The 27,418-nt window shown below is 61.5% G+C and overlaps 2 protein-coding genes and 1 long non-coding RNA gene across 3 annotated transcripts; 2 read left to right on the top strand and 1 right to left on the bottom strand.

The window, feature by feature from the left end:
• Window positions 1-7,855: 7,855 nt before the first annotated feature.
• On the bottom strand, window positions 7,856-9,237 carry ACTRT2 (actin related protein T2). Its single transcript, XM_042952550.1, has one exon. It carries the CDS (start codon window positions 9,069-9,071, stop codon window positions 7,941-7,943), a length of 1,131 nt encoding a protein of 376 aa, XP_042808484.1. The 5' UTR covers window positions 9,072-9,237; the 3' UTR covers window positions 7,856-7,940.
• LOC122228202 lies at window positions 9,070-26,929 on the top strand. Its single transcript, XM_042953139.1, has 6 exons — window positions 9,070-9,097; window positions 9,164-9,391; window positions 20,030-20,231; window positions 23,065-23,178; window positions 23,307-23,543; window positions 26,119-26,929. Exons 1-6 carry the CDS (start codon window positions 9,070-9,072, stop codon window positions 26,264-26,266), a joined length of 957 nt encoding a protein of 318 aa, XP_042809073.1. The 3' UTR covers window positions 26,267-26,929.
• Window positions 11,629-15,075, top strand: LOC122227821. The gene is made up of 3 exons (XR_006206227.1): window positions 11,629-11,816; window positions 11,929-12,096; window positions 14,894-15,075. It is a non-coding gene; the product is annotated as an uncharacterized LOC122227821 (long non-coding RNA).
• Window positions 26,930-27,418: the final 489 nt, after the last annotated feature.

Raw genomic sequence — 27,418 nt, 5'->3', positions numbered from 1 at the left:
TGACAATGAGAGCATTGTTCCGGGTGCTGGGCATTGTCACCGGCTGACCGAGCCCCGAACACAGGGGATCCGCACGCACTGGGAAACGGGGACGAGGCCCTGGACACTCACCAGAAAGAGGACGGGGGACACGCCTCCTGCTGCTGACGGCCGTGTGCGCGCGGCCTGGTGACAGGTCTGCCCACAGCTGGGACAGGCGCTCGTGGAAGGATCGTGGGCACGCTCGTGGGGTTTTCATTTTGAGCAAAACCGTGAGGCTGGAACCAGCACCGGCTTCCCTGACTGGGAGTGGCTGAGGGCCCAGGGACTCCGGGCCTGCCTCAGGTTCCCCGCCCCCCCCCCCCCCACCCCGGGACAGCAGCGAGCACAGGCCAGGTCCTGTGCCAGGGGAACCAGGAACGACAATGTTCCAGGGCCTGGGTCTTTGCCCGCCCCGTGGGGCCCGGCAGGGATGGGGCAGTGCCCCCAGGAACCTTGTAGGAACAATGAAAAGTGAGCAGAGCCCAGAAGGGTCTCTCCCACCCGGGGCCCTCCTCCCTCTCTGCCCTGCTTCAGGCCTCGAGGGCAGGGGTGGGGGCAGGAGAGCTGTGTCTCTGTCCTTACAGGGCCCACCCTGAACCTTGCCACGGGGACACAGCTGGTCATCTAGGGCCAGCCATCCAGACCACCCCTTGGAGCCCGGCCTCTCTGTGCTGGCCCCGGGCAAGCGTGTGAGGAAACTCAGGCCTGACCGCTGGCCCCCCCCCAGCTCGTGCCTGCCCCCCGGACCTCAGGTTCTGAGGTCACCTTCCCGGCGCTCGCGCAGCCCGCGTCGTGGACCCCAGGAGGCATGTCGATCTGCCCGGCCCCTCAGCTGCAGCCCCTCCCCACGGCCGTCTCCTCGGGCCCGGGGCGCGGGGGCCGCGTGCGTGGGCCCGCACGGCTCGGGGGTCCAGAAGCCGGGGCACCACCCGATCCTTCTCCGTGGGGCCTCTGGGAGGCTGGAGAGTCACATTCATTTCTTTGGGGGTCGGTGCCGATGCGGTCGGTCTGCTCTGCCCACAGATGCCCGCCCCGCCCCTCGGGCCACGTGTTCAGAGGGCAGCTGGGGCCCCCGAGAATGGTCCACCTCCCGTGCCTTCCCAGGGGACGGCAGCCCTGTGAGTCAGTGCAAAGGGGCAGGGGCGGGGATGGGGCCGCCCGGGGGGAGGTATGGGCCCCAGGGCCCCTGGCGGATGGCACTGGCTCCTGCAGCCACCTCGGTTCTTTTGTTATCTGCCCTGGATTCCCCGGGTCTCAACGCTAAGCTTCCGTAAATCCCCTCTCATATGGAAGTCAGCGAGCCGTATCATACTTCAACTGTCCACGGTCGCACCTCATTGGTTTACAGGTTTTCCCTGCTGGCACTGGGGCCTCCGAGGCCTGTGTCTCCCAACAGCCCCGTAAGCCCCAGGCCTGGGGCCAGAGGAGCCCTGTCGCCACATTCGGGGAAGGACGGGGACAGGATCAGGGGGAGGGGGTACAGGTGTCCCCCTGCCCACGGACTCCAGGGGAGTCTGTCCGGGGTCAGGACAGTGTGGTCCGTGCTCAACGGTCCCACAGGGGTCTTCAAACCTCAGGGCTGAGGATGGGAGGGTGCGCTGGGCGGGGGCCCGGACGCCTGAGGCTCCTTGGTGCCCACGGCACTACTGGGCAGAGGCTCCCGTCCATGCAGGCGTGCGGGGCTGCTGGCGGGGGAGCGGCTCATGGCTCTGGACCCACCCCCGTGTCGCGGTGTCCAAGCACAGAGCCTGGGCCGGTGCCAGACTCAAAGTTCCCTGGGGCCCTCTGCTCTGCCTCCTGTGGAGCGAGCGGGCGTTCACCACACACGTCAGGGCCGTGGCTCCCATCCACGTGCACCCCTCTTTGCTCACTGCCCCCTCCCGTCCTTGGCAGCCACGTGGCCCCGTGGGGGACGCAGCAGCCCCCGGACCTGGGGGGGAGGGGCTCCCACCAGAGCCCGTGAGGTGAGCAAATGAATGAGTGAGTGCACGCGGTCACCACAGTCACCTCAGCTGAAGCCCCTTTGGGCAGAGGGCGCGTTCCCAGGCCGAGAGGTGAGCAGGCGGGGACCCCTTTCCCCCATGTGTCTGCGTGAGGGCGGCCTCCCCTCGGTCTCACGGGAGGGAATCTGCAGTCTGGCCCCCCGTGTACTCGACGGACTGAGGGGGGGGGTGTCTCCCGCTCTCCTGGACCCGGGGTCGAGGCCACGGGGCGATGGTGGACACAGGGCCAGACCCGGAGTGACATGTCCTCTCTCTTGGGCTTCCTCCTCCACCAGTGGCCTCATGGCCCCACGTCTACAAGCAGAAGCTGCCCCACACCTGCTGGAACGCGCTGCTCCCCAGAGCTGGAACTTGGTGCTCCCTGGAGCTGGAACTTGGTGCTCCCCAGAGCTGGAATGGGGTACTCCCCGGAGCTGGAATGACATGCCTCCAGGAGCTGGAATAAGGTGCTCCCAGGAGTTAGAAAGCAGTGTTCCCCAGAGCTAGAACGAGGTGCTCCCCAGAACCAGAATGAGGTGTTCCCCGGAGCTGGAATGAGGTGCTCGCAGAGCTGGAACAAGATGCTCCCGGAGCTGGAACAACGTGCTCCCAGGAGCTGGAACTCGGTGCTCCCTGGAGCTGGAACACAGTGCTCCCTGGAGCTGGAACGCAGTGCTCCCTGGAGCTGGAACGCAGTGCTCCCTGGAGCTGGCCCCAGAACCGCTTCCACGTCTCCCACCACCCCTGGGTTGAGGCCGGTGCAGGAGGGCAGCTGTGACCCCCGGGAGGAGGGGTGGTAATCACCCCGTTATAGAGGGGAACACGGAGACTCCGAGCGGCCCCATGGCTTTCCTGGGGCCACCCGGAGCTCGGCCCACACACTGCAGCCAGGCGGGAGGTGGGAGGCCGCTGGGGCCTGGAGCTCTGCTCTGGCCTCCCAGGCAAGCGGACCCGGGCCCGGGAGGGAGCGAAGGGCTGGGCAGGGGCGCAGCCATTTCCCGAGGGTCAGTGTTGCGCCCGGACCCCGACGTGGAGGGGCTGGCACGCAGACCACATCTCTAGAGAGCAACAGAGCCTCTGTAGGTGAGCCCGTGACTGGCTGGCACCCACGGGCCCCGCGGGGGTGTCCAGGGCTGGCCTTGGAGACCGTCACAGCAGAGATCACGGAATCCAGGGGACAGGTGGGTGTTAGGAGCACAAAGGCGCTTTCCCTGCGTGTCCTCTGCCTCCCTGCCTGACGTCCCCATCACGCTGATACCGACTGCCTGCGTCTGGCTCCCACCACGAGACGCGGCTTTGCGGGTGCCTCGCAATCACGGCCAGGACCGCTCATGGAACCTTCTGGGAACCTCGTGGCAGCTGGGATTTAAGAGCAGGGGAACTGAGCACCGTGAGGGGACACCGCAGGGTGTGGGCATTGCTGAACACTGCGCCCTCAGAACACGGAGGAGCCCGGACCCCAGAGTCACACGGGCTGAGCTTCCGAATGTGAGTGACCAGTCCGGCAGGGCCGGCAGGGGCCCTCAGTAGGGGGATAGGAGAGCTGACACGGTCTGGGCTCTGCCGGGGACACAGCAGGTCAGAGCGAGGGGCGCACTTGGCCTCTGTGTGCCATCCCCTCCGCTCAAGCAGAGCTAGCCTGCCTACAGCATCTCCATTATCCCTTGCACCCAAATGGTGCGTCACAGAAAGATTTTGTTTGTGACCACGGGGATGGGAAAGGGTGGGAAGGGCTTTGAAGAGGCCTCTGTCGAGATGTGGGGAGGGCGACCCATAAATCAGAAATAGAAAACGGGCTCAGATTCACTCCTCGGTCTCTCTCCCGGCAGGCGGGGTCTGAGGAGCTCAAAGCCACAGGACGGTTTCCCCCCTTCCTCCAGGACCTAGCCCACCCCGGCCCCAAGCCCCGATCTTTTGCATTAGACAACTCTGGGCTGACGCAAGGGTGAAGCTGCAGATGGGAAGGCTGAACCCACAGCTACTCACGTCTGTCTAGCCTGCCTGACCCTCCCCTGGGCCCCCTCGCTCCCTCAAGGAAGCCAGAACTAGAAGCCAGACCTGGTACGAGGCTCCTGCTATGGACTCTACCAGGGACTGGGGAGCTACTTTCCCTCTCCACGCTAGAGCACCCCAGGGACAAAGTGCTGAGGACGACCTAGCGGTCAGAAAAGTGCCATCACAGCCATCAACACCACCACCATGGCCACCATCACCTCCATCACCATCAACATTGCCAATATCACCATCATCATCATCGCCAATATCACCACCATCACCTCCATCACCATCAACATCGCCAATATCACCATCATCATCATCGCCAATATCACCGTCATCACCACCATCACCATCAGCATCATCGCCAATATCACCGCCATCACCTCCATCAGCCCAGAGCCCGACGTGGGGCTCGAACCCATGAATCGCGAGATCGTGACCCGAGCCGAAGTCGGACGCTTCGCCGACTGAGCCCCCCAGGCGCCCCGAAAGCAGAGTGTATTGAATAGAATAAAAGGGGGCTTTGTTTTAGTCACTCTTTGTGGTGTGGCTGGGTAACAGGAGGACAGTCTCGGGCAGAGCGGGGTGCGATGGAGTATACAATGGAGGAAAGAGCCCTAGAAGCTGGGCTGAGAGCGGTTCTCAACTTATTACGTGGTTTTGGAAAGTCACGGCTCCTGAGCTTGACATCCTCACTTGGAAAGCAGTGACCCTGACGGGGAGGGTATTGAGAGTAAGGACCAGTGGCCCTCTCTAAGTTCCTTTAGTGACCTTTAGGTATGATGGAAAGAGATAAACACACTCCTCGGGAGCCCCATGCGTGAGCTGAGCCCCCAGCCCCACCCGGCATTAACAAGATGGTTGGAGGAAATGGTGGACGAAGGCTAGCTGACTCTCTGCCTCCCCCTTCCCTGGTGTCCGTGGGACTCAGTGGGGAACTGAGCGTTCACCCCCACTCAGAGGCAGTGAGGCAGGCAGAGTTAGTCGGTTCTTACTTCCTCCCGAGGCCTCAGTGGGGCCGAGGAGGGAGCTGAACGTCCACCGCCCCACCCCCGTCTGCAGCAGGCTGTGTGAGTCAGTGCCCGTGTTTCTGGGGCGTTGGCCGTGGGGATCCTCAGAAAACTCCACCCAGCCCTCGTGCTACACCCCAAGGGGGGACTGTCTACTACAAAAAAGATTAGATAGTATCCAGAGTCTCAGGACTTTCAAAACTTCCAGGGTATAATAGAAAATCACTCATCATACCAAGACCCGAGAAAATCATAGGCTGAATGAGAAAGGGCGAGGAGCAGGCACGATTGTCGCAGCAGATTGAGCTGAATCCGAGGCTGGAGTTGTCTGGCAGAGTTTTAAAGCAGCCATCACAAAAATGTTTCAGCAAGCAATTGTGAATTTCCTTGCAACGAATGCAAAAGCGGCAAATCTCAGCAAAGAATTAGAATTTACAAAAGAAGGACAAATTATAGAACTGAAAAATATCCCTAAAATTTACAAATGGGCCGGTGTGGGGCATGGGAGGGAACAGAACTGGTGAATTTCAGGACAGGCAAGTGGGATTTATCCAAACTGAACCACCAAGAAGAGAGGCCAAAAGAGATGAACAGACTGTCAGGAGTCCAGGGGACAATACAACATCGCGGGCGGAGCGAAACGAGTGGACAAAACTTCCCGAATTTGGCAAAAGGCATGCATCTACAGATTCAAGAGGCGGCGTAGATCCCAAAGGATGAACCCAAAGAAATCCACGCCCAGACACACCGTAATTAAGCTTCTGGGAACTACAGACAAGGAAAAGCTCTCGAGAGCAGCGAGAGAGAAACAGCACGTTACCTGTACGAGGGCAGCAAATCACTGAGGGTCTCTGATCTGCAGCCCTGGCGGCCACGGAGAAGGGGCCCACGCATCGTTCAGGTGCTGAAAGGGAACGGTTACCTGCAGATTCTATGTCCACAGAGAATATCCTTCAGGGGCGAAGGAGAAAGAAAGGCATCCTCTGATGACAGAAAGCTAAGAGAACTCGCCACTAGAAAACTACCCCTAAGGAAAGACTAAGGGAGGTTCTTTTAAACAGAAAGGGGCCTTGGAACCTCAGAAGCACCAAAGAACATGGGTAGAATAAGGGTAACCATATGACACGGTAGTCTTTTTTTCTAATGCTTATTTTTTGTTTTATTTTGAGCAGAGAAAGACAGCACAAGAAGGGGAGGGGCAGAGAGAGAGGGAGAGAGAGAGTCCCGAGCAGGGTCCACACTCAGCGCAGAGCCTCACGCAGGGCTTGATCTCACGACCATGAGATCGTGACCTGAGCCAAAATCAAGACCTGGATGCTCAACTGACTGAGCCACCCAGGCGCCCCAAATTATGGGGTATCCTAATGAGTTTCTTAAATCATTTGATGGTAGAAGGAAAAATCGAATACCTTTTAAGGTTGTTCTCAACGTGCGTAGAAGAAACAGGACAATTCTATCTTAATGTTTGGGAGGGTGAAGGGACCTCAACAGAAGTATGTTTTCTGCATTTCACTCCAGGAGCTAAAACATCACTCCAAGTGGACTGCGATGTGCACCTGTGGCAATCACCAAAAAATCAATACAACTCAATATGCTGAAAATCCCCGTCAATACATCAAGACGGGATTAAAAAAAAAAAGTTCAACCACCCACAGGAAGGGGAGAGAGGAAGAACAGGAAACAAAATAATAAGGAGGCAGAGTTAAGATAGAACATACTGCTTTAAATGTAAACAACCCAAAGACACCATCTAAAAGGCAGAGATCGGTATCACGGCCTCAACAAGGGACCCAGGTACCTGCTACCTTCACAGGCACTGTGTGCTCACTCTAAATATGACATAAGTAGCTTGACAGCAAAAGTATAGGAATAGATTATGGACGATGCAGACATGAAATACACACACGTGTAGAAAAATGGGTGTATTTCATGCAGGCTAAAATTTCACGTAGTCCTGTCTTTAAGACTTTTTTCTCCCTCTTGCCCTCTTCCCTTCCCCTTGCATTCTGCCTCGTTCCCTCCTTCCTGCACCAACCAGTGGCACCTACCCTTCTGTTCTTTGCTCCACGTGCTTATCACCCTATAAAAAAATCCCCACATGTTCACTGGTACAAAACATGCACAGATAGGCGTGGGGAAGTGCCGTTGTTTTCTTCGCCAGGAAAAAAAAAAAAAAAGGAGGTCATTTTATAAAGACATTTCTGTATTTTGTTCCTCTCCCAATATTATTTTGGGAGAATTCTGCCAACTCAATGAGGAAAAGTTCCCTTTGTGCATAACTTATCCAACCATTACTTTATTGACGGCTGTTCACTTTGCGGCCGGTATTTTACTCCCAAACAACGCCATCAACATCCTTGGAGGTAAAAACAAACAGACACATCACGACAATCAAGTAGGGGTGTCGATGCTTACATGCCCCCTCGGAGCAGGGGCCCTAGAGGGTCCTGAACAGACGGCAGTTTCTGCTGCTGCCCCACACCGTCCGCCCAGGACGAGGGCTCCATTCTGCTCCCGCTGCCCGGCCTCGTACAAGCAACGAAAGCCATACTTTGCTGAGGACGCACCAGGTAAGCGTCTGCTGGCCCCCAGAGCAGGGCAGCGCTCATGATTGTCCCTGTCCCCCACCAGGGCTGACCATCTCAGACCATCTGAAATGCAGATCCCAGGGCCCTGCTGAATCAAGCTCCAGCATGAGGCCTGGGCCCCTGCCTTCGGTGCAAACTCTGCAGATGTAACCCAGGGCTTTCTCGGGAGAGGAGGGTGGGGGGGGAACCACTTAAGAGATTCGCCACCAGGGTCGCAAATTACTCTGGTGCCACCTAGAATAAACGGCCCGATGTGTCCAAAAGCTGCACCGTTTGGTCTTTTATTGAGCGTCCTGCTGATGCCGAGGGGAGAGTTCGCACCCACCCCTGCCCACGGCCCCTCAGAAGCACCTTCTCTGGACCACGGATGTCCCAAACTCCTTGAAATCCGCGGAGGTGACCCACATCTGCTTGAAGCTGCTCAGGGAGGTGACAATGGAGGCCCCGATCCACGTGGAGAACCACCTGTCGGGGGGGGCCGTGACCTTGATGGGGGTCCCTTTGGAAGCCAGCTGCTCCAGCTCCTTGAGGAGACGGTCGTCGAGGCCCTGGAACAGGGTGCTGCCCCCCGACAGAACGATCTCCCCAAAGAGGCTCTTCTGGATGTCGGCGTCACACTTGGTGACGCTGCAGGAGACCATTTTCGAGAGGCCCGGGTTTTGGATGCCCAGCTGGTCGGGTGCGAACAGGGCCTCGGGCGCCTGGTACAGCTGGTCCCCGATTCGCACGACGTTCCCGTCCGGCAACTTGTACTCCCTCAGGATCTCCTCCGGCCTCCGGGAGAGCTCCTTCTCTGGCTCCGGGGCCACATAACACAGCTTCTCCTTGATGTCCTCCACGAGGGCTTTGTCCAGCGCGCACGGGAAGGTCCCGCCAGCCAGCAGCAGCCGGGTGAGGTGCTCTGTGATGTCCCTGCCCGCCACGTAGAGCTTGGTGACCGCGTGGGGCAAGGAGTACCCCTCGAAGATGGGGACGGTGCACGTGACCCCGTCCCCGCTGTCCACCACCAGGCCGGTGATGCAGGCTGAGGCGTAGAGGGCCAGCACCGCCTGGTCCGACAGGTAGAAGGCGGGCACGTTGAACTTCTCGAACATCAGCTCGGCCATCTTCTCCCGGGCCTCCCTGGGGTTCAGCGAGGGCTCGGTCATGAGCACGGGCCGGTCGCTGGCCTTCACCCCCAGCTCCCACTCAAACAGATGCCTGCAGAGGGTCTCCACGTCCTCCCAGCTGGTGACCAGGCCCCGCTCGACGGGGTGACACAGGTGCAGGACCTCACGCTTGTGCAGAGCCTCTTCCCCCACAAAGTCCTTCTTCTGGTTGGGTCCTGCCGAAGGCGTCTTGAGCTTGGGGTGCCCCACGACGGAGCTGATGACGTGGCGGGGGCCAATCTCCCCAGACAGGCCTGCCTTGCAGAGGCCGGAGCCATTGTCGAAAATCACGGCGGGAGAATCTAGCACGTGTGGATTAAACATGTCCGCAGTAGCCTTTTCCGCGCCTCGCCGAGATGAAGACAGAACTCTCTCGAGCTACTTTGTGACACGAGAGGCCCCCTGGAAGCTTTAAGGGCACGGGATTCCACGACTCCCAGGAGGCACTAGCAGGCGGCCCGTGCCCGAAAGCCCCCCATCCTCCCCACGGGTCTGCCCTGCTCTCAGACGGCCCGGGGGCCGTGGCCTCTTCAGGGGTGACGGTCCCACATGTAACAATCCAGCCAAGGCAACAATTGTCCTCAGCCAGTGGCACAGGACCTTCAGGGGCTGGGGGCTCGGAGCCCCCCAGCGCTCCCTTCCTGGTGAGATTCCAATAGTCGCGGGATAAGCCAGACCCACAGGAGGTATTGATAGGCCCGTGTGCCGAGGCCTGGCCTTGGAACCGAGCAAAGCAGCCCATCCTGGGGCCACCCAGGGGACCGGTGCCTCTGGCCCATCGGGCTGCCATTATGGGGGGGCAAAAACGCATTTCCCTTTGTACAGGTCCAGGTTGGAGGGACAGTGCCCAGAGCCCATCACAGCAGGTACTCAGAACATGCAGACTCCTCCAGGAAGGCCTCGGGGATTTCTCTTCCCTTTAGCCCGTGGCCCTGGCTCTCTATCCCACAGAAGAGATGCTAAGCAAAGCTGTCTGGGCCTGCTGGCTCTCTCTCTAGGCATGCATAGCCGTAGCAGTAGGGTTGGGACACGACCTCTGAAGACGGGATCTGAGGTCTCTGGAGTCGGGGACACCTGTGTCTACGGACTATCACACAGCCGGCCACGCCCCCTGAAGTGAGTTCAGAGATGACCAGGTCAGCAAATCTGAGGCCGGCAGTGAAGCTGAACGGTGGCAAGGCTGTGAGCTGTAGCCCCAGTCCTGCTCTGCCCGAGGGGCCAGGCCAAGGGGCACCCGCTGCAGCCTCCCGGAGAGCCAGGGCCAACAGCACTGAGCCCTGGAGGGTGGAGGGGAGCGTGGGGGACGTGTGAGTCCCCGATGGTCCCTCCCCTCCCCGCACATCCCAAATCAGCCTCGGGGGGTCCAGCTCCGCCCCCGTCCAGAGAGCCCTCCCAGAGGACCCCTCCCCACTAGACCTCCTAGCCTCCTCCTGCCGGTGGTCCTGTGTGTCCGGCCGACCCCTCTAAACCCACCAGCAAAAATAGTCACGTGTTATTTTGTAGTGTAGACGCGTGGTGTAGCTGTGTGGTGCATACGTGTCGTGTAGACAAGTGACAGACGTAGGACTTTGGGGGCACCCTCGGGGCTAAGTCCTGGGTGAGAATCGATATAAAGTTGGCATTGCTGGACATTTTCCCCAAAGGACACCTCAGGTAGAAACTGAATCACAAGCGCAGTGGGGTTGGTGCCTCGGGATGACCCCGGGCGGAGTCTGCACAGCCCCAAACCATCATCAACTGCCCCTGCGGGGGCTCCCACCATCTGGAGGCTCCAGCACTTAGGGAAGGATGTGTCCCCGGCAGGCTGCTGCGGGCGTGGGGACGGTCAGCGGAAGGCTGGGTCTGGGGGGTTCCAGCCTCTGCTTCCACCATAAAAGGCCTGTGTGCCCGGGTCTCAGTCTTTGCTAGAATTTTCTCCTTGTCGCCAAACACCCCAGGCAGAATCGGGAGGAATGTGCTCTCAAGGTTTCTAAATTGGGCCCCAAAGCGGCCCACGTGGGAGGTGATGTAACATCAGATGTCAGTTTCACACGCCGGGCTGAGGCACACGGGTGACACGGTGGTCCCGGGGGGTGGGGGCCGGGGCCGGCGGGGGCTGGGGGGCATTTGCAGGAGGGACAGAGAAGGAGAAGAAGACCAAGGCAGGGGCGCAGCTTAGACCGGCCAGTGGGTGTGGGACCGTCCTGTGGCCACTGGGCAGCCCATTGTCGTAACAGCACAAGAACCGCGTCCCAGAGGCCAGCTGCCTCTGACCCGGGCGCAGGCCACACGAGCACACACAAACCACACCTGCCAGCCCCGGACAAGCTCAGACCCCCGGGGACAGAGCCGGGAAAGGAGGCCCAGCCGTCAGGACAGTGGTTTCTAGCAAAGCCATCCGAGTGTTTCCAGGACCCCTTCGCCAAATGTTTCCAGTCTCCCTGCCGAGCCGTGGCCGCTGGGTCGCCGCACGCCCGGCAGAGCGACCCCAGGAAGCGGTCCTCACCTCACTCTTCTCCGCCCGCTTGGGACCAACGCCCGCCCCCCGCCCGGAACGCACCTTCCCCACCGCTTGTCACGTGTGCCTGTGCCTTCGAAGCCTGGCCCCGGGCTCGGGGAACCCTCTGTCCCCACCATCAGCGTCCAGTCTGGCTCACGACCGTCCACCTCACGGAGAGGAGACCCACCACCAGGAAGTGGGACACCCGCTGGGGGGCGGTACCACGCGGCCGCTGAGGAAACCGAGCGGGTTTATGAGCCACAGCCCACGTGATGTTGTGTTGGTTTCAAGCTCCCAGTCGGGGGCAGAGATTCCACCCCGTGGGGCTCAGGTGCCTGGGAACCTCCCCCCGCCCCCAGCCCTGCCTCCTCCCCGTGTCTGCGGCCCCTCGAGGAACCGCCCCCGCCCCTCCCAGCCCCGGGGGTGTGCATCTGGGGAGGGGGGCACCACGCATCCTGTGCAGGTGTCCACGTCGGAGTCCACAGCCGTCCTTGCCACTCCGGCGGAGGCGATGCTCCCTGCAGCTCGGCATTTGCCGCGAAGGTTGCATTTGCTATTAACACAAGGACGTTACCGCCCTTCAGACTCCGGTGAGAAGCCGGCCTCTGAGGCTGCCCTGCCCCCACCCCAGCCGGCCATGCCTCATAAGTCGCTCGAACAAGTTTATGGGCGAACCGGCTGTAACTCCGTCCCCCTCCACAGGGCAAGGCTCGCCACCGTGATCGTCCGGGAGGGCACTCGTTTCCGTCTTACACGGGAAGGCTGGCTCTTATTTCTGGTCCGGCAGTCATGGCCAACGGCAGCCCTCGCCAGCCCCTGCACGACCCCCGCCTCCCACACCCTTGGAGGAGCCCCGGCCCGTGGGGGGAGGTGCGCAGCCCCTGGGCAGCCTTGGAAAGCTGCCAGGCATTTAGACAGGAGCGGGCAGCCCCGGATCGGCCGAGCGCCCCTGCTTCTTACTGCCCTGGTGCAGCGCGACTGGGCGACACAAGTCCCGGGCTGGGGGCCGCCTTGGCTGTCCCATCATCCCTGGTTCCATCTGCCACTGATGCCCAGAGCCTCAGCCAATTAGTGACCAGCAGGCTGGCCTCATTAGTCGTGGCTGACATCTGGCGGCCAGATCCTGTTTGCCAGGGTCTGGTCCAGTGTTGGCCGGCAGCCTGATGGAACAGGGACACTATGTGAGCGACAGGATGGGCACTGCTCCCACAAGAGAGAACTGGGTACATGTCCCCGGACGATGTGGGAGTGCAGGGGCCACGGGTGCTTGCAAGGTTTCCCCAACTGTCTTCTCTTCTAACTCTTTGCCCCAGGGAGCCCAAAGCCCTGAGCACTCTGTGTGGTGTCCTGGCTCTTTTGAATCTCTGAGAAGGAACTTGTGTCACATGCCCACTTATCTATTCTCCATCTACCATCCATCCACCCACCCACCCATCCATCCATCCATTCATCCATTTACCTATCCATCTATACATCCATCCATCCATCCATCCATTTACCTATCCATCTATACATCCATCCACCATCCATCCACCCACCCATCCATCAATCCATTCACCCACTCATCCATCTTTCCATCCATACACCCACCCACCCATCCATCCACTCATCCACCCACCATCCACCCACCATCCATCCATCCATCCACCATCCATCCATCCATCCACTCATCCATCCATCCATCCACCATCCATCCATCCATCCATCCATCCACTCATCCATCCATCCATCCATCCACTCATCCATCTATCCATCCTTCCATCCATCCACCATCCATCTATCTATCCACCCATCCATCCACCCACCCACCCACCCATCCACTCATCCATCCATCTATCCATCCTTCCATCCATCCATCCATCCATCCACCACTCACCTATCCCCACCCATCTATCCATCCAACCTCCTGTTCAATTATCCCTCCCATCCCCCTCTCTTCTCTTGGTAGCTGAAGTGAGCATACTCACTTGTCTTTATCTACCTCCTTCCTTGCTGACCTCTGGGTTTCAGCTGAGCCTATGGGGCCCCTACAGCCGACAGCACAGCAATCATGAGCCCTGCCTACTGTTGTCCCCTTCCAGCCAGTTGGGTCAGGAATAACATCGTTAGGTGACTCTTCTCTCAGCCTCCCATGAGCCTGACTCACTAAACTGGCCTGGATGGGCAGACCGGGCTCACTGCAGCCAACGTGACAGCAACAAGTCAGTATTCAGGGGGCAGAAGGAAGGAATTGGTGTTGAGCTGACATCCTCTTGGGAGTTCAGCGACACAGCCCTTGGCAGAGCAGGCCTCTTTGGGGGGAGAGACGGTCTGAGGCCAGACCACCCGTCGCTTGCTTTTTGTCCCCCACCCTCATGGAACGCTGGTCCCCAGCACCTACAAAATGTGTTTTCTAAATATATTTGTTGGAGGAAATTTGGCAAACATAAGAAAAAGCATTATAAAGCTGATAAGAAGTAGACCCGACCCGGTCGTGCTAAGCACTGCTGATACCTTGGCGGGTTCCTTAGGGTTTTAGATTTCAAACTACAACGGGGACGTGCTGTACGTGCATCCCATCCCTCCCCCACCTGACCCTCGCCCCGCCCCACTTCACGCACCACCTCCTGCCAGGCGCTGTGACAGGTGCGTGGTCATTTTCAAAGTGACGGCTGGCCTTTGTCACATAGGTGAGAGCGTCAGGGTGCAGGGCCCTTCCCTGCGCCCCTCCCCCTGAATTCTCATATACTGTTCAATATCTGCCTAAATCATCGCCTCGTGGGGGTGGCCTGTGGCCAGCAGTCAGGTGGCCTGCCGTGCATTCTGCACCTGCGGTCAAATGCGCTGTGGTGGGCTGGCCTGTGGCGTCCCCAAGCGTTCAGGCCGCTGACGGTGTGGAGGCAGAGGGAAACTTCCCGGGACACGCGGCTCTGTGGCCCGGCGGGAGTGGGGGCCCAGCCCCGGCGGGTGATGAACTTCACCCCGGTACATGCTGGTGAGAAGTGGACCCCTCATCGCGGCGGGTATGGCTGGAGACCCGAGGCAGCTCTGGGGAACCCAGGTTCCCGATCCATCAAGACAGAGGCCTTCCGTGCAGCCGCTCCAGGGCTCCGTGCCTGGTCCGCCTGACCACAGGGCAGGCAGGAGAGGATGATCTCTCCTTGTGGCGGGTGGCGGCCACCGGACCGCTAACCACCGTAACCTGAGCCCACATCTCAGGGGCATCAGGCCCCGTGTGGGTGGGCACAGCTCCAGGCCTGCCCCGAGACCCAGCCGTTGCCATCGGGGGGCCGTCCTGGGCAACTCGGGCGCCATAACAAAACAGCACAGACAGAGCAGCTTTAACAACAGACGTCCGTGTCTCGAGCCTCCGGGGGCTGGACGTCCGAGAGCGGGGGTGCCGGCGGGGCCTGGTCCCGGTGAGGCCCTGCTTCCTGGCCTGGCCTGCGGACTCCCACCTTCCCTCTGGGTCCTCGCAGGGCGGAGCGAGGGCTGGGGTCTCTCCTTCTCCTTGGACGGGCACTAATCCCACTGTGGGGCCCACCCTCGTGACCTCATCTGACACTAACCACCTCCCAAAGGCCCCCTCCCGACACTATCACACCAGGGCTTTAGCATAGGAATCTGGTGGGAGAAAACAGACATTCAGCCCATCCCTGGCACTGTCCCATCCTCCCCTCTGTGGCAGGAACCCGCAGCGTGACCGGCCCCACCCAACTGTGGGGCAGGTGGAAGATGATCTAGGCCGGGACGCAGAGGAGAAGGGGGAAAGCCCAGATGTGCTGAGCTGCCAGGCGCCTCTGCGTGGAAGGCAGGAAAGCAGAGGGGGGAGGGGCAGAGGGGAGGCCAGCCGGCGGTGGTGGGGGGGTGGTGCCGGGCCAGGGCTTCACCTGCCTCCAGGGGAACAAGAGACAGGCTTGTGAACCACCGTTCTCCCCGCTCCTAGACCCAGAAACCTTGGGGTCCCACCATCTCGTCTCCCCTTCACGGGACGATTCCTGCGTGGGGTGGGGGGCCGTGGGACCATGGCCATCCTGCACCCCGTCGGAGGCTGGCGAGGCTCCAGCCCCAGCAGGACGGAGCGGAGGTGAACAGACTGGACGCGGCCCGCCCTTCCCTCCGCGCGCACCGTCCCGTCCTTCCCACTGGTACGCATCGTGAGTTTCTGTTTTCGAGGGGCCTGCAGAGCTCGGGCTCCGCCTTCCGAGCGGCTGCTCAGCGACCGGCTGCCCACTTCACCCGATTCTCCTGACCGTGTAGCTCTCTTCAGGGTTTGCACTGAGTGAGTTTTCCGCTGTCGAGGTTTAAACGATCACAAGGCCGGAGTGGGATGTCCTGTACGTCCGTCTTCGTAGGCTTGGTGTGTACGTTAGGGGTCTGATTCGGGGGCCCCACGGCCGAAGGGACACACGCTTATGCCGGGGGCAGAGGCTGCCAGGACCTGAGCCCCTGTTTTTGGAGGAGGAGGGACCTACCGCTCCAAGAGTCCCTTCCTCTCCGGGAGTCATGGAGCCTCCCGGGGGAAGGGTAGAACAGGGGGGTTGGAACCACTTGTGACCTGGGACTGCTGTGACAGAGCCCGCGGCCAGGGCGGCTTGACCACAGACATGCAGCCAGGCGGCCCTAGAGGCCACACGCCCCCTGCAGGCCCCCGGGGAAGGACCCTCCAGGCCTGTCTCCGGGCTCCTGATGGCTCCTGGCATCAGCAGAACCCCAATCCTCCTGTGGCATTCACCCCGTGCACGGGTCTGTGGCCAGTTTCCCCTCTGTATGAGAACGTCGGTCATGTTGGATTAGGGCCACCCTGGTGGCCTCATCTTAATCGTATCACCTGCCAAGGTAAGGCCACCTGCACAGGTCTGGGGGTCAGGACTTCAGCCTAAGAATGTGGGGGACACAACTCAGCCCATGCCCTGCACCTGCCCAGCGAGAACAGAGTGTGTTGATGAGCAGGGACCAGGTGAGGAGGCGGGAGCCCAGCGAGCTCCTCGGGGGAGGGGAGGCCGCACACGACCCAGAAAGGGGCTGTGGGGCCACCTAGCCCCGCCCAATGAGTTAACGCGACACTTGGCCGCTGAAAACAGCTGTCAGTTCTTATCTCGAGGTCTCTGTGGGCCTGGAATCCTGGTTCCGCTCACCTGGGTGCCGGAGGCCGGGGCCGCGGTCTCATCTGAAGGGCCCACGGGGAGGCCGGGGTGGGGGGTCTGCTTCCAAGTTCACACACGTGCCTGTGGGCAGGCCTCCGTCCCTCGCCGCGTGAGGCGTCTCGCCCAGGTCGGGAGCCACAGCCCTTTTATACCTGATCCCGGGAAGGACGGCCAGTCATTTGTGCCTCCTTCTGTTGTTCCGAGGGCCATCTGCCGGCCCAGAGCATGGGGAGCCGTGCACGTGAAGGGGCGCGCGCCCGGAGGTAGGAGTCTCGGGCGACCTTGGAGCCTGTCCACATCCACCAGAGCGTTGGTCACCCAAGCGTGGCCTCTCTGGCCTCTGTTTCCTCAGCGGCAGCAGGGCGCCGCGGGGCCCCTGACAGATGAGCGGGGGGCTCTCCGCTGGCCTCGTGCACTTAAACCGCTGCTGCTGCCCGTTCTGATGGCTTCAATGTGTCGCGTCCCTGACCTGAGCCGTCCTCTCCCCAGGCACCCAGGGGAGCCATCTCGGCCTCCCTCGCCCCCGGGTCTCGGTGCCGACAGTCACCCTGCCTGCCGCAGACCCATGGCGGGTCCGGCGGGAGCACCTTAGTGTGGCCCTCAAAAAAGAGGGTCTCCCGCCCCCTGCTGGCACCCGGCGGAAGTGTCAGCAAATCGGGGTGGCTGGGGTGTCCCTGGAACAAAAGGAAGCTTGTTAGTTTCAGGCGAGACAGGACAGGGCAGGAGCGGGGGGGATCAGAGGGGAGGGAGAAAAAATCAATGTTTGCTAAACAGGGGGGAAAAATCATCGTGCCTCAGTGGGGAAAGGCTTATTTTCAAGTGTATTAAAGTGATTACCCAGAGGAAAGCCAGGGCGAATGACCGAGCGGCTAGTCCCCCGTTTTCCCAAAGAGCTTCCGACGAGCAGAGCGTGCTCGCCCTCCCTGCAGCCGGACACGGCCAAGCCTTCGGTTTTAAATAGTTTATAACATCTCCGAGGCCGCGTCTAAGTGAGGGCGGTCCCTGGAGATGCTCGGCAGACCCGTACATTTAGCCAGTGATAAATAACCAGGAAAGCACAAGGCCCGGAAGGATCCCAGCTTTAATTCAAATAATTTAAAATCTAATGTTGAAAGAGCTCTTTGCATTCATGTGGTGTTCGCGGTTCCAGCTGGAGAAAGAAAAGGCTTTGTGTGCGGGGTGGGGGCAGGGTGGCGGGTTGTGAGCCCGAGGTACGGGGACTAACCTTTTTACCATGTGCCGCTCGCAGCCGGCTCACCGGTATTTTTCATACCGTAAGTGGCAGGCGTCGTTTCTGAAAGCCAGACGTGGGGGAAAGAAGATTTATCATCTCCGCGGAGTTTCTATTCCAGGTGAAAGGATTTTTGTCCACGGCGAGTCTGCCGAGGGGAGCCGAGGGCGCTGCCCCCTCCCCGCGGACGCTCGCCCCTCCGACAGCTCAGGGGGGACCCGCTCGCACAAGAGCTGTGCACTCGGCGGCCCGGTCCCCATCACGGTGGCGGACGGGGCAGGATGACGGTCCGACCGCAGGCCCGGCACGGCCAAGGCGCCTCCGAGGAGGGAGAGTCCGCGGTCAGCCGCAGACCAGGAAAGCGGCCGGGGCCGCCAGGAGCTGGGGACAGCCTGGGGTGGGGGCGACGCGGGCCGCAGGGATCGCATTCGGGTTTGAAGGCTTTGCAGAGCTGTGTGCCGTGAGCTGACGGTGTCCCCCAAAGAGTCACGGCCACCTGAAACCTCAGAATCTGGCCTTATCTGGAAATGCAGTTAGATGAGATGAGGTCCTCTTGGATGAGAACGGGCTCCAAATCCAGCGGCGGGCGTGCTCAGGAGAAAGGGCGGACGCACCAGCCCAGACCCTCCCTTGGGGCCCCCGGAGGGGCCAGCCCTGCCCGCACCTGGCGCCCAGGGAGGGGACGCGTTTCTGTCGTCGTAAGGCCTGCACCTGCGTCTCGTAGGAGGACAGCGGAGGGAGGTTCTGGGAACGGCTGTCCGACGTGCGCGCCGTGTGGCTCCCACGTGCACCCTTCTTCTCGATGTGATGGTGACGAACGGTGTCACCCTTCCGGCCCCTCCCCTCCTTGAGTCTGCTTTGAGGTGGCACCTGGCGCTCTGATCCCCGAGACACTGTCCGGGGACGCGAAACAGCCCCCAACTCACCTTTCGAAAATGATCCATTTCCCCCTTTCCTGACCGTCGCCTTTTCTATTAAACGGCATCCGTGGGACCTTCACTTGGAGGGCTCCAAAGAGGAGCATCTGTCCCCGGCGTGGCTGGCGGAGGCCGGGGAGCATCTTCCAGGAGGAGCAGAGCCCAGAGCAGCACTCGGCGGGGGGAGGCCGCCCCCCCGACCTGGGTCTCGGCACCGGGCCCTCCCTGTCGTCCCCCACCACGTCCCGTGCACGTCTCCTCTGTGCCGCGAGGCGCTGTCCGATTCTGGGCGACTGGAAGCAGATCTAGGATGCTAGGGGGTGGGGGCAAGATTTCTCGAGAAACAAACACCATCCGTCTTTTAGGAGTGGCACATTCTGTGACATTCCGTGGCACTCTGGGGAAGCGTCCCTGGGCGGAGCGGGGAGATGGGGGGGGTCTGAGGTCTGCGCGGCCACTGCGGGCGGGTTGGGGGACCTGAGCCCGGCGCCCGGAGCCCGGAGCCACCACAGGGGTTTCCCGACCTGCCGCACAGGAAACCGCAGCTGTGGGCCTCAGTCCCGTGCCCCTGCTCCGCCCACGGCTCCCTCCCACTGACAGCCGCCCCCCTGCTCAGGCCGGGGGCAGCCAGGTCGGTGGCATCAGCCCCTGGCACAGACCCGCTGCCCTGGGTGGGAGAAGCAGCAGCTGGAAGGATCTAGAAAACGTGCAAGTCACTTGGTCATAACCCCGGTACCACCGTCTACACTTCTCCTTCGGGCTGAATAAAATCCGCGTGCAGACTGCTCAGTCCCGATCCTCCCCTCCGGCCCCCCCCCCCCCCCCCGGCTTCTCTCCAGCTCCTCGGGCTTCAGGGGCTCGTCTCTCTGCCTGGAGAGGTTTTCCTCCGAATTCCCAGATGCCAGCAGCCTCTAAACCTGAGAGATCCGTGCGGTAACCCAGACCCCTGGGACCACAGACGTTGGCGTCGGTTAGAATAAGACGCGCGGGGCCCCGGGCACGTGTGGCTGGCGGCTGCCAGACCGGACGCACAGGTGCAGGCCTGCCCACCAGGGCCTTGAGTTCCAGCGGTCAGGACTGGAACCGTGTTCAGAGCCACAGCGGAGGGAGTCTCTGCCTCCCACACTCGTCCTTGCAAGTTCTGACCGCCTCTAGCTAGTCTCTGACCATGATCGGGTCTGTCTGTCTCTCCCACCAGAGCTCGCGTTCCAGGAGGGGCTCTGTGAGCCCAGTGTCCCTGAACCTGCCAGCCCGGCACCTGCCCCAACGACAGCCGTTGGGACGGACAGACGAATGAATGAATGAATGAATGGATGGATGAGAACAAGGTGCTTTGGGCGGCCCCTGGCCCTTCCCGGAGACCCAGTGTCCACCCCCTGAAGAGGAAGCAGCTCCCTCAAGGGCGGGATCTGGGGATCCCACGACAGGAGGGAAGGAATCACAGACGAGCTGGGCAATCCAAGGGCTCTGTCCTGCGGGCTCCCATGCGAGCAGTGACCTGTCTCTTCTTTTTCTTCTCTTCCCTTGAGGGCGTCCGCCAAGGGCAGGTGTCGAGCAGCCGGCCGGGCTCCCATCGCCCGCTGGACACGACGCGGGAAGGCCGGCCCGCTCTGGGCGCCCAGCCCCCGGGACGCTTCTCCGCATCCTGAGTCTGCGCCATCACCTGCCCGCAGACCCGAGACCCGGGCCGGCGGGAACCTCCACGCTGTCCACGCGCCATCTGTCCCCGTGGTAAGAAAGACGCCGAGGGCCACGGGAGAGCGGGTCGGCGCCTCTGCCTGGAAGGGACACGTGTCACCTCCGCTCGTTTCACGGGTGTTGTGGCCTCGCTCACCCGCGAGGGCTCCTGACGCGTCTCGTCGGTCGGGGGGCGTGCGCGCGTCTTCCAGAGTCTTCCCTGGCCGTGCACGTGTGGGGCTGCCAGGAGACGGGCCCACGCTGAACATTGTCCGCGTTTATCTGAAACGCGGCTGGGGCGGGCTGTCCCGTGTGTGCAGTCTCAGAGCCGCAGAGCCGGGCCTCCCTGGCCTCGTGTCCTAAGCTCCACGGAGCCGGGTGTGCGGATGGTTGGTGTTTTCCATTCAGGAGCCTTAAACACGGACAAACGTCTTGCTCGAAGGCAGGAGAGAGGAGCCCTGCCCCTCGGGCCGGGAGGAAGGAGACACACGAGGAAGGGAACGTGAGCCAGGGAGCTCTGGCCCCCGGGCATCTGTGCCACAGACACGCCCAGAGCCTTCCAGAAGGGAATTCAACCTAAGAATAGAAACCGGCCCCTTTCTCCGCGGGCCCCGCCGGTCCGCCCAGACTCCCAAGAGAGGGGTGCCGGGACTCGGCCGGCGGAGACTTGAAACACCCACCCTGCACCTCACGAGAGCCGGGGGTAACCGTTACCTGCCCTCGGGTCTTGTCACCAAGCTCCCAAGATGTCCACAAGATCGGTTAGCCAGAAGCGACCAAAGCCAGGAAAGGGAGCTTGACACACGTCAGGAGCTGCAGACGGGGTCTGTCTCGCGGGCGGGGCAGAGCGATGGGCCCCATTGGCTCAACAGGGGAGGGCCAAGTGCACAGTGGCTTCCCTGCCTGTCCCCTCCTGCCGCCGAACCTCTGAGGACATCACATGAATGGTTTAGTGCGGACGAGACCAGGGTCCCCACCTTGTCCCAAGTGCCCCTGCACCCTGTCCAGTCGCCGCCCGCCCTCTGTGACGGCTGCCATCCCCCCCTCCACCGTGCACCTGTCATCGGCCCCCTAGGCAGGGCTGGGCATGCTGGGGACGGTCGGGAGGCGGTGGGGTGGGGCAGAGGCCAGTTAAAAAACACGCGTCCAGATGGTGTCGGGGGGCAGATACGCCGTGAGGAAAATAACACATAACGTGAAACATGGTCAGGACAGACTGGGCTGGGGGACAAGTTAAACCAGGTGGTCGGGGGTGTCCCCCTGAGCTGAGACCCCAAAGCCAAGGCCAAGAACACAGGGGAGACCTGGAAACAGAGCATTCCAGCATGGCAAGGGAGCGGCATGGGGCGGGCAAAGGCCCTGGGGCAGGAATCGTGTCACCCTCCCTGGCTCTTTGCCTGTCATAGCACTGGCTCTCTGGTTTAGGGTATTTCCTGACCAGCCCTGACCTGGTATATTAAAGAGGCCCCTGCGGGGGGAGGCATCCCCACCAAGCCCGGCCAGAGAGGCAGGCACGTGTGGTGTCCAGGCCCCGGGGTCAGGGCCACGCTGGGTTTGCGGCAGCTGGGAGCCCGTACTGTGGGCCAAGCCCCAGGGCTCAGGCGCCCTGGCCTCTGGCCCCTCTCTGCTCCCTGGGAATGCAGCCACAGCCGGGTCCTCCCCCAGGACGTGGCCACAAGGCCTGGGCCGCTGGGGACGGACGCTCCCAGGAAGAGCTGAAATCCCGACGGGCAGGCCCCGAGGGGCCCCATCTGCGCTGGCTGTTGGCCCGCACCTTTGCCGAGTGCTCCCCACGCCCTGGCTGGGGCCCCCCACACCTTGGGCAGGGTTTGCGAACCTGCCGAGGGTCCGTCCGGCCTGCTCAGAGCCGGCAGAGGTGAGCAGTGGGCAATGGACCCCCTCACGCACGCACCTTTGCCTGGGGCGTCCTCGGCTCTTTGGGGTCCAGTCCTAGAGGTGGGATTCGGGGCGTCCGCTCGGGCTGCTGGAACAGAACACACCCGGGACCCGAGGCTTCAAGGACAGACATCTCCTTCTCGCTGATCTGGAGGCTGGACGCCCATGATCAAGGCGCCAGCACGTTCCGTTTCCGTGAGCGCTCCCCTCCTGACAGGCGGCTGCCCTCTTGCTCACGGGTCGAGGAGGTGGGAGGGGGGGCGGGAGAAAGGGGGGAGAGCTCAGTCTTCTCCTGCTCCCCCGGGGGGCTCACCCCGTGACCTCATCTCACCCGAATGACCCCCCCCCGAGGTGCTGCCTCCTACCGCCACCCCGTGGGGGTTCGGGGCTTTAGCCTAGGAACCGCGGCGCCAGCCGCAAGGGGACCGGGCCCTGCAGGCACAGGTGGAAGCAGGGAGGGCGCCCCCACCCCCCGATGGGCCGAGCTTTGTGTGGGGAGAAGCGGCCCCAGGAGCAGACGGGCTGATTCGCGGACAGTGGGCCGCGGCGGGGGGAGCTGCTCAGGGACAGGGTGCGCTGGGCACGGGGCGCGCGCACGGGCCTCTGAGGGTGGGCACGCAGGCCCCCGTCGGCACGCGCGGGGAGCTTCCGCTGTGCGAGGGCACCAGCAGCCGAGGGCGCGGGGTGCCTGGACCGGCTCCCCACCACCTCCTCCCCCAGCTTCCTCCGAGTTCGAGCGACGGACGCGGGGATCAAGCGCCAGGGGGCACCGCTGGGCTGCACGTGGGCGCCATCGTCTGGACCCGTCCGATACCCGTCTCGGTATCGGAGACTGACCCTGGGCCCTGCCGCGACACCAGCCCGCAAAGATACCAACCGGCCGCTCGGCGGCCCTTGTCCCGTGGAACCGTTTCCGGGCTGGGAAGGCCGGCTCTCCACCTGGGGCCTGGCGTGCGCTCCAGGCGCGGGCTTCCTCTTCCTGCTTTTCCAGCACCGCACCCGGGATCCCCGAACGACGGGCCCCTATAGATGCGGCGCAGACACGGCGTTTTGTGAATGCGGAGCCGCTCCTCTGCCCGCGGTCTCCTCCCAGAGCCAGCCACAGGTGGGTGGCGCTGTGGCCGCGTTAGTAGCATCCACGGATTCGGGAAGCGGGCGGGCACACAGGTGGTCCCACCCATCCCGAGTGACTGTGAGCCCCCCACCCCCCCACCTTTGGCCGTGTGGGTTCAGACGTTCTGGTGCCCAGAGGACGCGTGTCACCGAGGTCACGCTAGGAAGAGCCCTCATGAGTTCCGGACGGTCCTGCCTGGTCGCTCTCGCCGGACTGTGCCAGGAGACCCCCAGGCGCGAAAGGCTGACTCTGGCGGCGGCCGAGCCTGAGGAGTCTGGTGTCTGGGATGCCAGGGACTGGGACACGCCCGCGTGTGCACCTGCTGTGCTCGAGTGCCCGGCTGTAGCTGTGAACGGGTAAGCTTGGGGTTGACGGCCTGAAAAGGCGTAGGACCCAGGCTGTCAGGTCAGCTGGACCAGGAGGAGTCCCGGCCCCGGGGCAGGCAAGACAGAGGACGGGGCGCGGCGAGTGCTTGTCACGGTCCTGAGATCCGTCGGGGCCGTGGGGCTGTGGTCGATGGCACCGCTCCCTTTCCGGAAGATTCCGCAGGGACGGAGGTCGCAGACTCACCGGGACCCGTGCCCGGGCAAGGTGCGCTTCCTGAGACAAGAGCGCGTGGGTGCTGCTGGGGCCGCTCGGACCCCCCGCTGGACCAGAGGCTCCGTCTGCCCGGTGCGCCAGTGTCGATGGGCAGGACTCGCCCCGCCCTGGAAGTCAGCTGTCCCCTGGGGAGGCTCACGGCCATCTCTGCCTTCTCTGAGGCCCCAGGGCCCGGCCCCGGCCCTTCCCCTCCCCCCACAGGCTTTCACCGACCAGCGCTGCCTGAGAACGCACACGCCGTGCGCCCCGCGGCTGGGACACCCAGGGAGCAAGGGAGGCCCTAGGGGGGCCGGGAGGTCCGAGTGACACAGACCCCGAGTGGTCCCTGGGGACAAGAGCGCTGAGGAGGAGGCCGAGACCCGGTTCCACCCCCTGGGGCCTCATCCTTCGCCGGCCTTCCTAACGGTCGCTGTGGCAGAAACAGGGCCCCAGAAACCCCAGTGCCTGCAGCCCGGTCCCAGACACTCTGTTGCTTTCTAAATTTAGAGCTTATAAAAACCACTGAATGGCTGGAAAGCGGGGAAAAAAGAAAAGTAGAATTGTGTGCCCATATATGTATATACGTTCAAGTGCCAGGGGTGAGGGAGACGTGGTATTTATATCCCGATGACTGGGATGTCCCCACACACTTCTTCTAAGGAAACATCCACCGTCTGAACGACCCACCACCGTTCTCCCTTGGTCCTCACACCTCTCCCTCTGGATTTGGACCCTGTCACCCCACTGGGCGTCCTTGGCCAGCCCTCCCATCGTCCCCACCCCCAGCTCGGAAAGTCCTCTTATACAAACGGGGTGGCTGCTGGGAGTGCCAGCTTCGTCCTGGGCCCTCCCAGGATGTGCCCTCTGTGCCCGCTGGGGACATGCCCTCTGTGCCCACTGGGGACGCGTCCTCTGTGTCCTCTGGGGACGTGCCCTCTCTGCCTGCTGGGGACATGCCTTCTGTGCCCTCTGGGGACACATCCTCTGTGTCCTCTGGGGACACGCCCTCTGTCCCTCTGGGGACGCATCCTCTGTGCCCGCTGGGGACATGCCCTCTGTGCCCACTGGGGACGCGTCCTCTGTGTCCTCGGTGGACGCATCTTCTGTGTCCTCTGGGGATGCGTCCTCTGTGCCTGCTGGGGATGTGCCCTCTGTGCCCACTGGGGATGTGTCCTCTGTGTCCTCTGGGGACGCGTCTTCTGTGTCCTCTGGGGATGCGTCCTCTGTGCCTGCTGGGGACATGCCCTCTGTGCCCACTGGGGACGCGTCTTCTGTGTCCTCTGGGGACGCATCCTCTGTGCCTGCTGGGGATGTGCCCTCTGTGCCCACTGGGGATGCGTCCTCTGTGTCCTCTGGGGACGCGTCTTCTGTGTCCTCTGGGGACACGTCCTCTGTGCCCGCTGGGGACACGTCCTCTGTGCCTGCTGGGGCTACTCAGCTGACGGGGACACATCAACAGCACACGCTCACCCCTCGTACTCCGGAGGCCAGGAGTCCAGAGTGGGGCACCGGCAGATTCAGAACCCAGTGGGGATCGTCTTCCAGATTCATAGACCGGATTCATAGATCCGTCTTCCAGATTCATGTGTTCTCCTGTGTCCTCACGTGCAAGAAGGGACAAGAGAGCTCTCTGGGGTCTTGCACAAGGGCACCAGCCCCATCGTGGGCCCCCCCTTCAGACACGGTCAGCTCCCCAAGGCCCCCCCTCCTAACACCCTCACCTCGGGGTGACACATTCGCTGTCTCTGAACGCTGAGGGGGTGCTCCTGAGGCCCCCAAATAGTCCTGAAGCCTCCAAGGTCCTGCTTCAGCAAAGGCAGGCCCCTGTCTGGTGGGCAGAGGCCCTGGGACTCCAGGAACCCTTGGCTGTCCACACACCCCAGAAACCTCATCCCTGTCTCACTAATCACCTCTGGAGGGGACCACGTGAAGACCCCCGAACCCAGGTCAGACTCTCACCTGTCCGCATGCTGGGGAACCACACGCACTGTCCCTGTCACGGCTTAGCGCCCCCTGCCTGGCAGGTGTGTGTGTGTGTGTGTGTGTGTGTGTGTGTGTGTTTGCGTGAGTGTTAAAGAGAGAGAGAGCTCTCCTGTCCAGGAAGATTCCAGTCGAGATAACCCGAGAACCCTCCTATTTACGAAATAGCTTAGAATGGCCAGGTAATATATGACACACATCTCTTAAAGAGAGCTGAGCTTGCAAAACAGTAATGGAATTTTCCAGGGGCCCAAAAGTGAACAACATGACCCAAACCAGTAATCGAGGTTAGCTAATGCCGCGGCTGCCTGGGGGCTGGCTCCCAGATGCGGAATGTGATGTAAACGGGCTTGAAATGTGTTTCCACGACAGGGCACGAGGCCCCGCGACACCAAGGGAGCAGGCGGGGGAAACGGCTTCTGCACGAAGCCACCTCAGCGAACGGAGCAAACCAACAAAATCCGCCCGCCCGCACACGGATGTCACAAGCAGGCTCGTCGTCGGTCGTTACCTGGACTGAGAGAAAGTTTGAAAGCCCTGCCCGAGAAGAAGCATTTTCAGAATGATGCTCCTCCACAAAAGCAAGGGGGCCACTCACAAAAATCATCAACATCAGCTTTTTAAAGTTCTAGAAACTCCCCCTAAGGCCTCGACAATTGGGAGCGCGTTTGTTCATAAACCGGTTGAATCCGGATGAGAATAGGGCGTCTGTGGCCTTTTCGCTCGCCATCCACCCCCCCCCCCGGCCCCCTGGGCACTGTTACAGTCTGAACACCAGCACGTGGGCTGTGAGAGACCAGCCTACAGACCAGGGGGACGTGTGAGTGCGTTCCCAAGGAGCCAAAGGCCACGTGCGTGTGCAGGGACTTGTGCCCAGCAAGGACCTGGGTGGGCGGGGGTTGGGGGGTGAATCTCTCACCTCCGGCTGACCTTGAGACTCGGCACGAGCAGGAACTGAAGGTGAACTCAGAACCACCCTGCTGGGGCACTGATGTCCTTCTCAGTAAAGTCCGGAGCGCTTATTGGCTCAAAGTATTTAAGGACATCTTCTCCCAAACATAAGCTGACCTGCTCAGCAACCAAGCAGAAGTTTCTATGGCCACCACGACAAGGACAATTGACTTCTAATTTATAGAATGAGTTCGGGAAAGTCACTAAATAAAGAAAGAGAAGCAGCAGCCAATCTCTGGGGAAAAGGGAATCTGATTTCCAGACTTGCCATGTTATATTACCTAAAATGTTGATCTGCCTTTTTTTTAAGTTTATTTATTTATTTTGAGAGAGAGAGAGAGGGAGAGAGAGCACAAGTAGGGGAGGGGCAGAGAGAGAGGGAGAGAGAGAGTCCCAAGCAGGCTCCGCTCTGTGAGCCCAGAGCCCAATGTGGGGCTTGATCTCACAAACTGTGAGATCATGACCTGAGCTGGAATCAAGAGTGGGACGCTTCACCGAGCCACCCAGGCACCCCTAAAATGTTGACCTTTCAACAAAAATTTGCCACGTGCGCACACACACACACACACACACACACACACACAATAGGACAATGTATTCCTGCCCCTCAGGAAGCCCCATTGTTGGACTTACTAGACAAAGATTGAAATCAGCTATTATATCGTGTGTTAACTATGCTCAGATAGAAAAAATTGGAGGCGCCCGGGTGGCTCAGTCGGTT

The sequence above is a fragment of the Panthera leo genome, chromosome C1 (genome assembly GCF_018350215.1).
Source record: "Panthera leo isolate Ple1 chromosome C1, P.leo_Ple1_pat1.1, whole genome shotgun sequence".
Classification (NCBI taxonomy): domain Eukaryota; kingdom Metazoa; phylum Chordata; class Mammalia; order Carnivora; family Felidae; genus Panthera; species Panthera leo.
Note: the sequence above shows the minus strand (reverse complement) of the source record. Positions and strands in the feature narration are given on the sequence as shown.

What these genes read in the sequence shown, in the direction of transcription:
- ACTRT2 (XM_042952550.1), bottom strand. Translation starts at nt 9,071, where the DNA reads ATGTTTAATCCACACGTGCTAGATTCTCCCGCCGTGATTTTCGACAAT.
- LOC122228202 (XM_042953139.1), top strand. Translation starts at nt 9,070, where the DNA reads ATGTCCGCAGTAGCCTTTTCCGCGCCTC. An exon ending in ACGCGCCATCTGTCCCCGTG is followed by an intron (nt 20,232 to 23,064) that starts GTAAGAAAGACG and finishes CTGCTTTTCCAG; the next exon opens with CACCGCACCCGGGATCCCCG. An exon ending in CCGGCTGTAGCTGTGAACGG is followed by an intron (nt 23,544 to 26,118) that starts GTAAGCTTGGGG and finishes TTTCCACGACAG; the next exon opens with GGCACGAGGCCCCGCGACAC.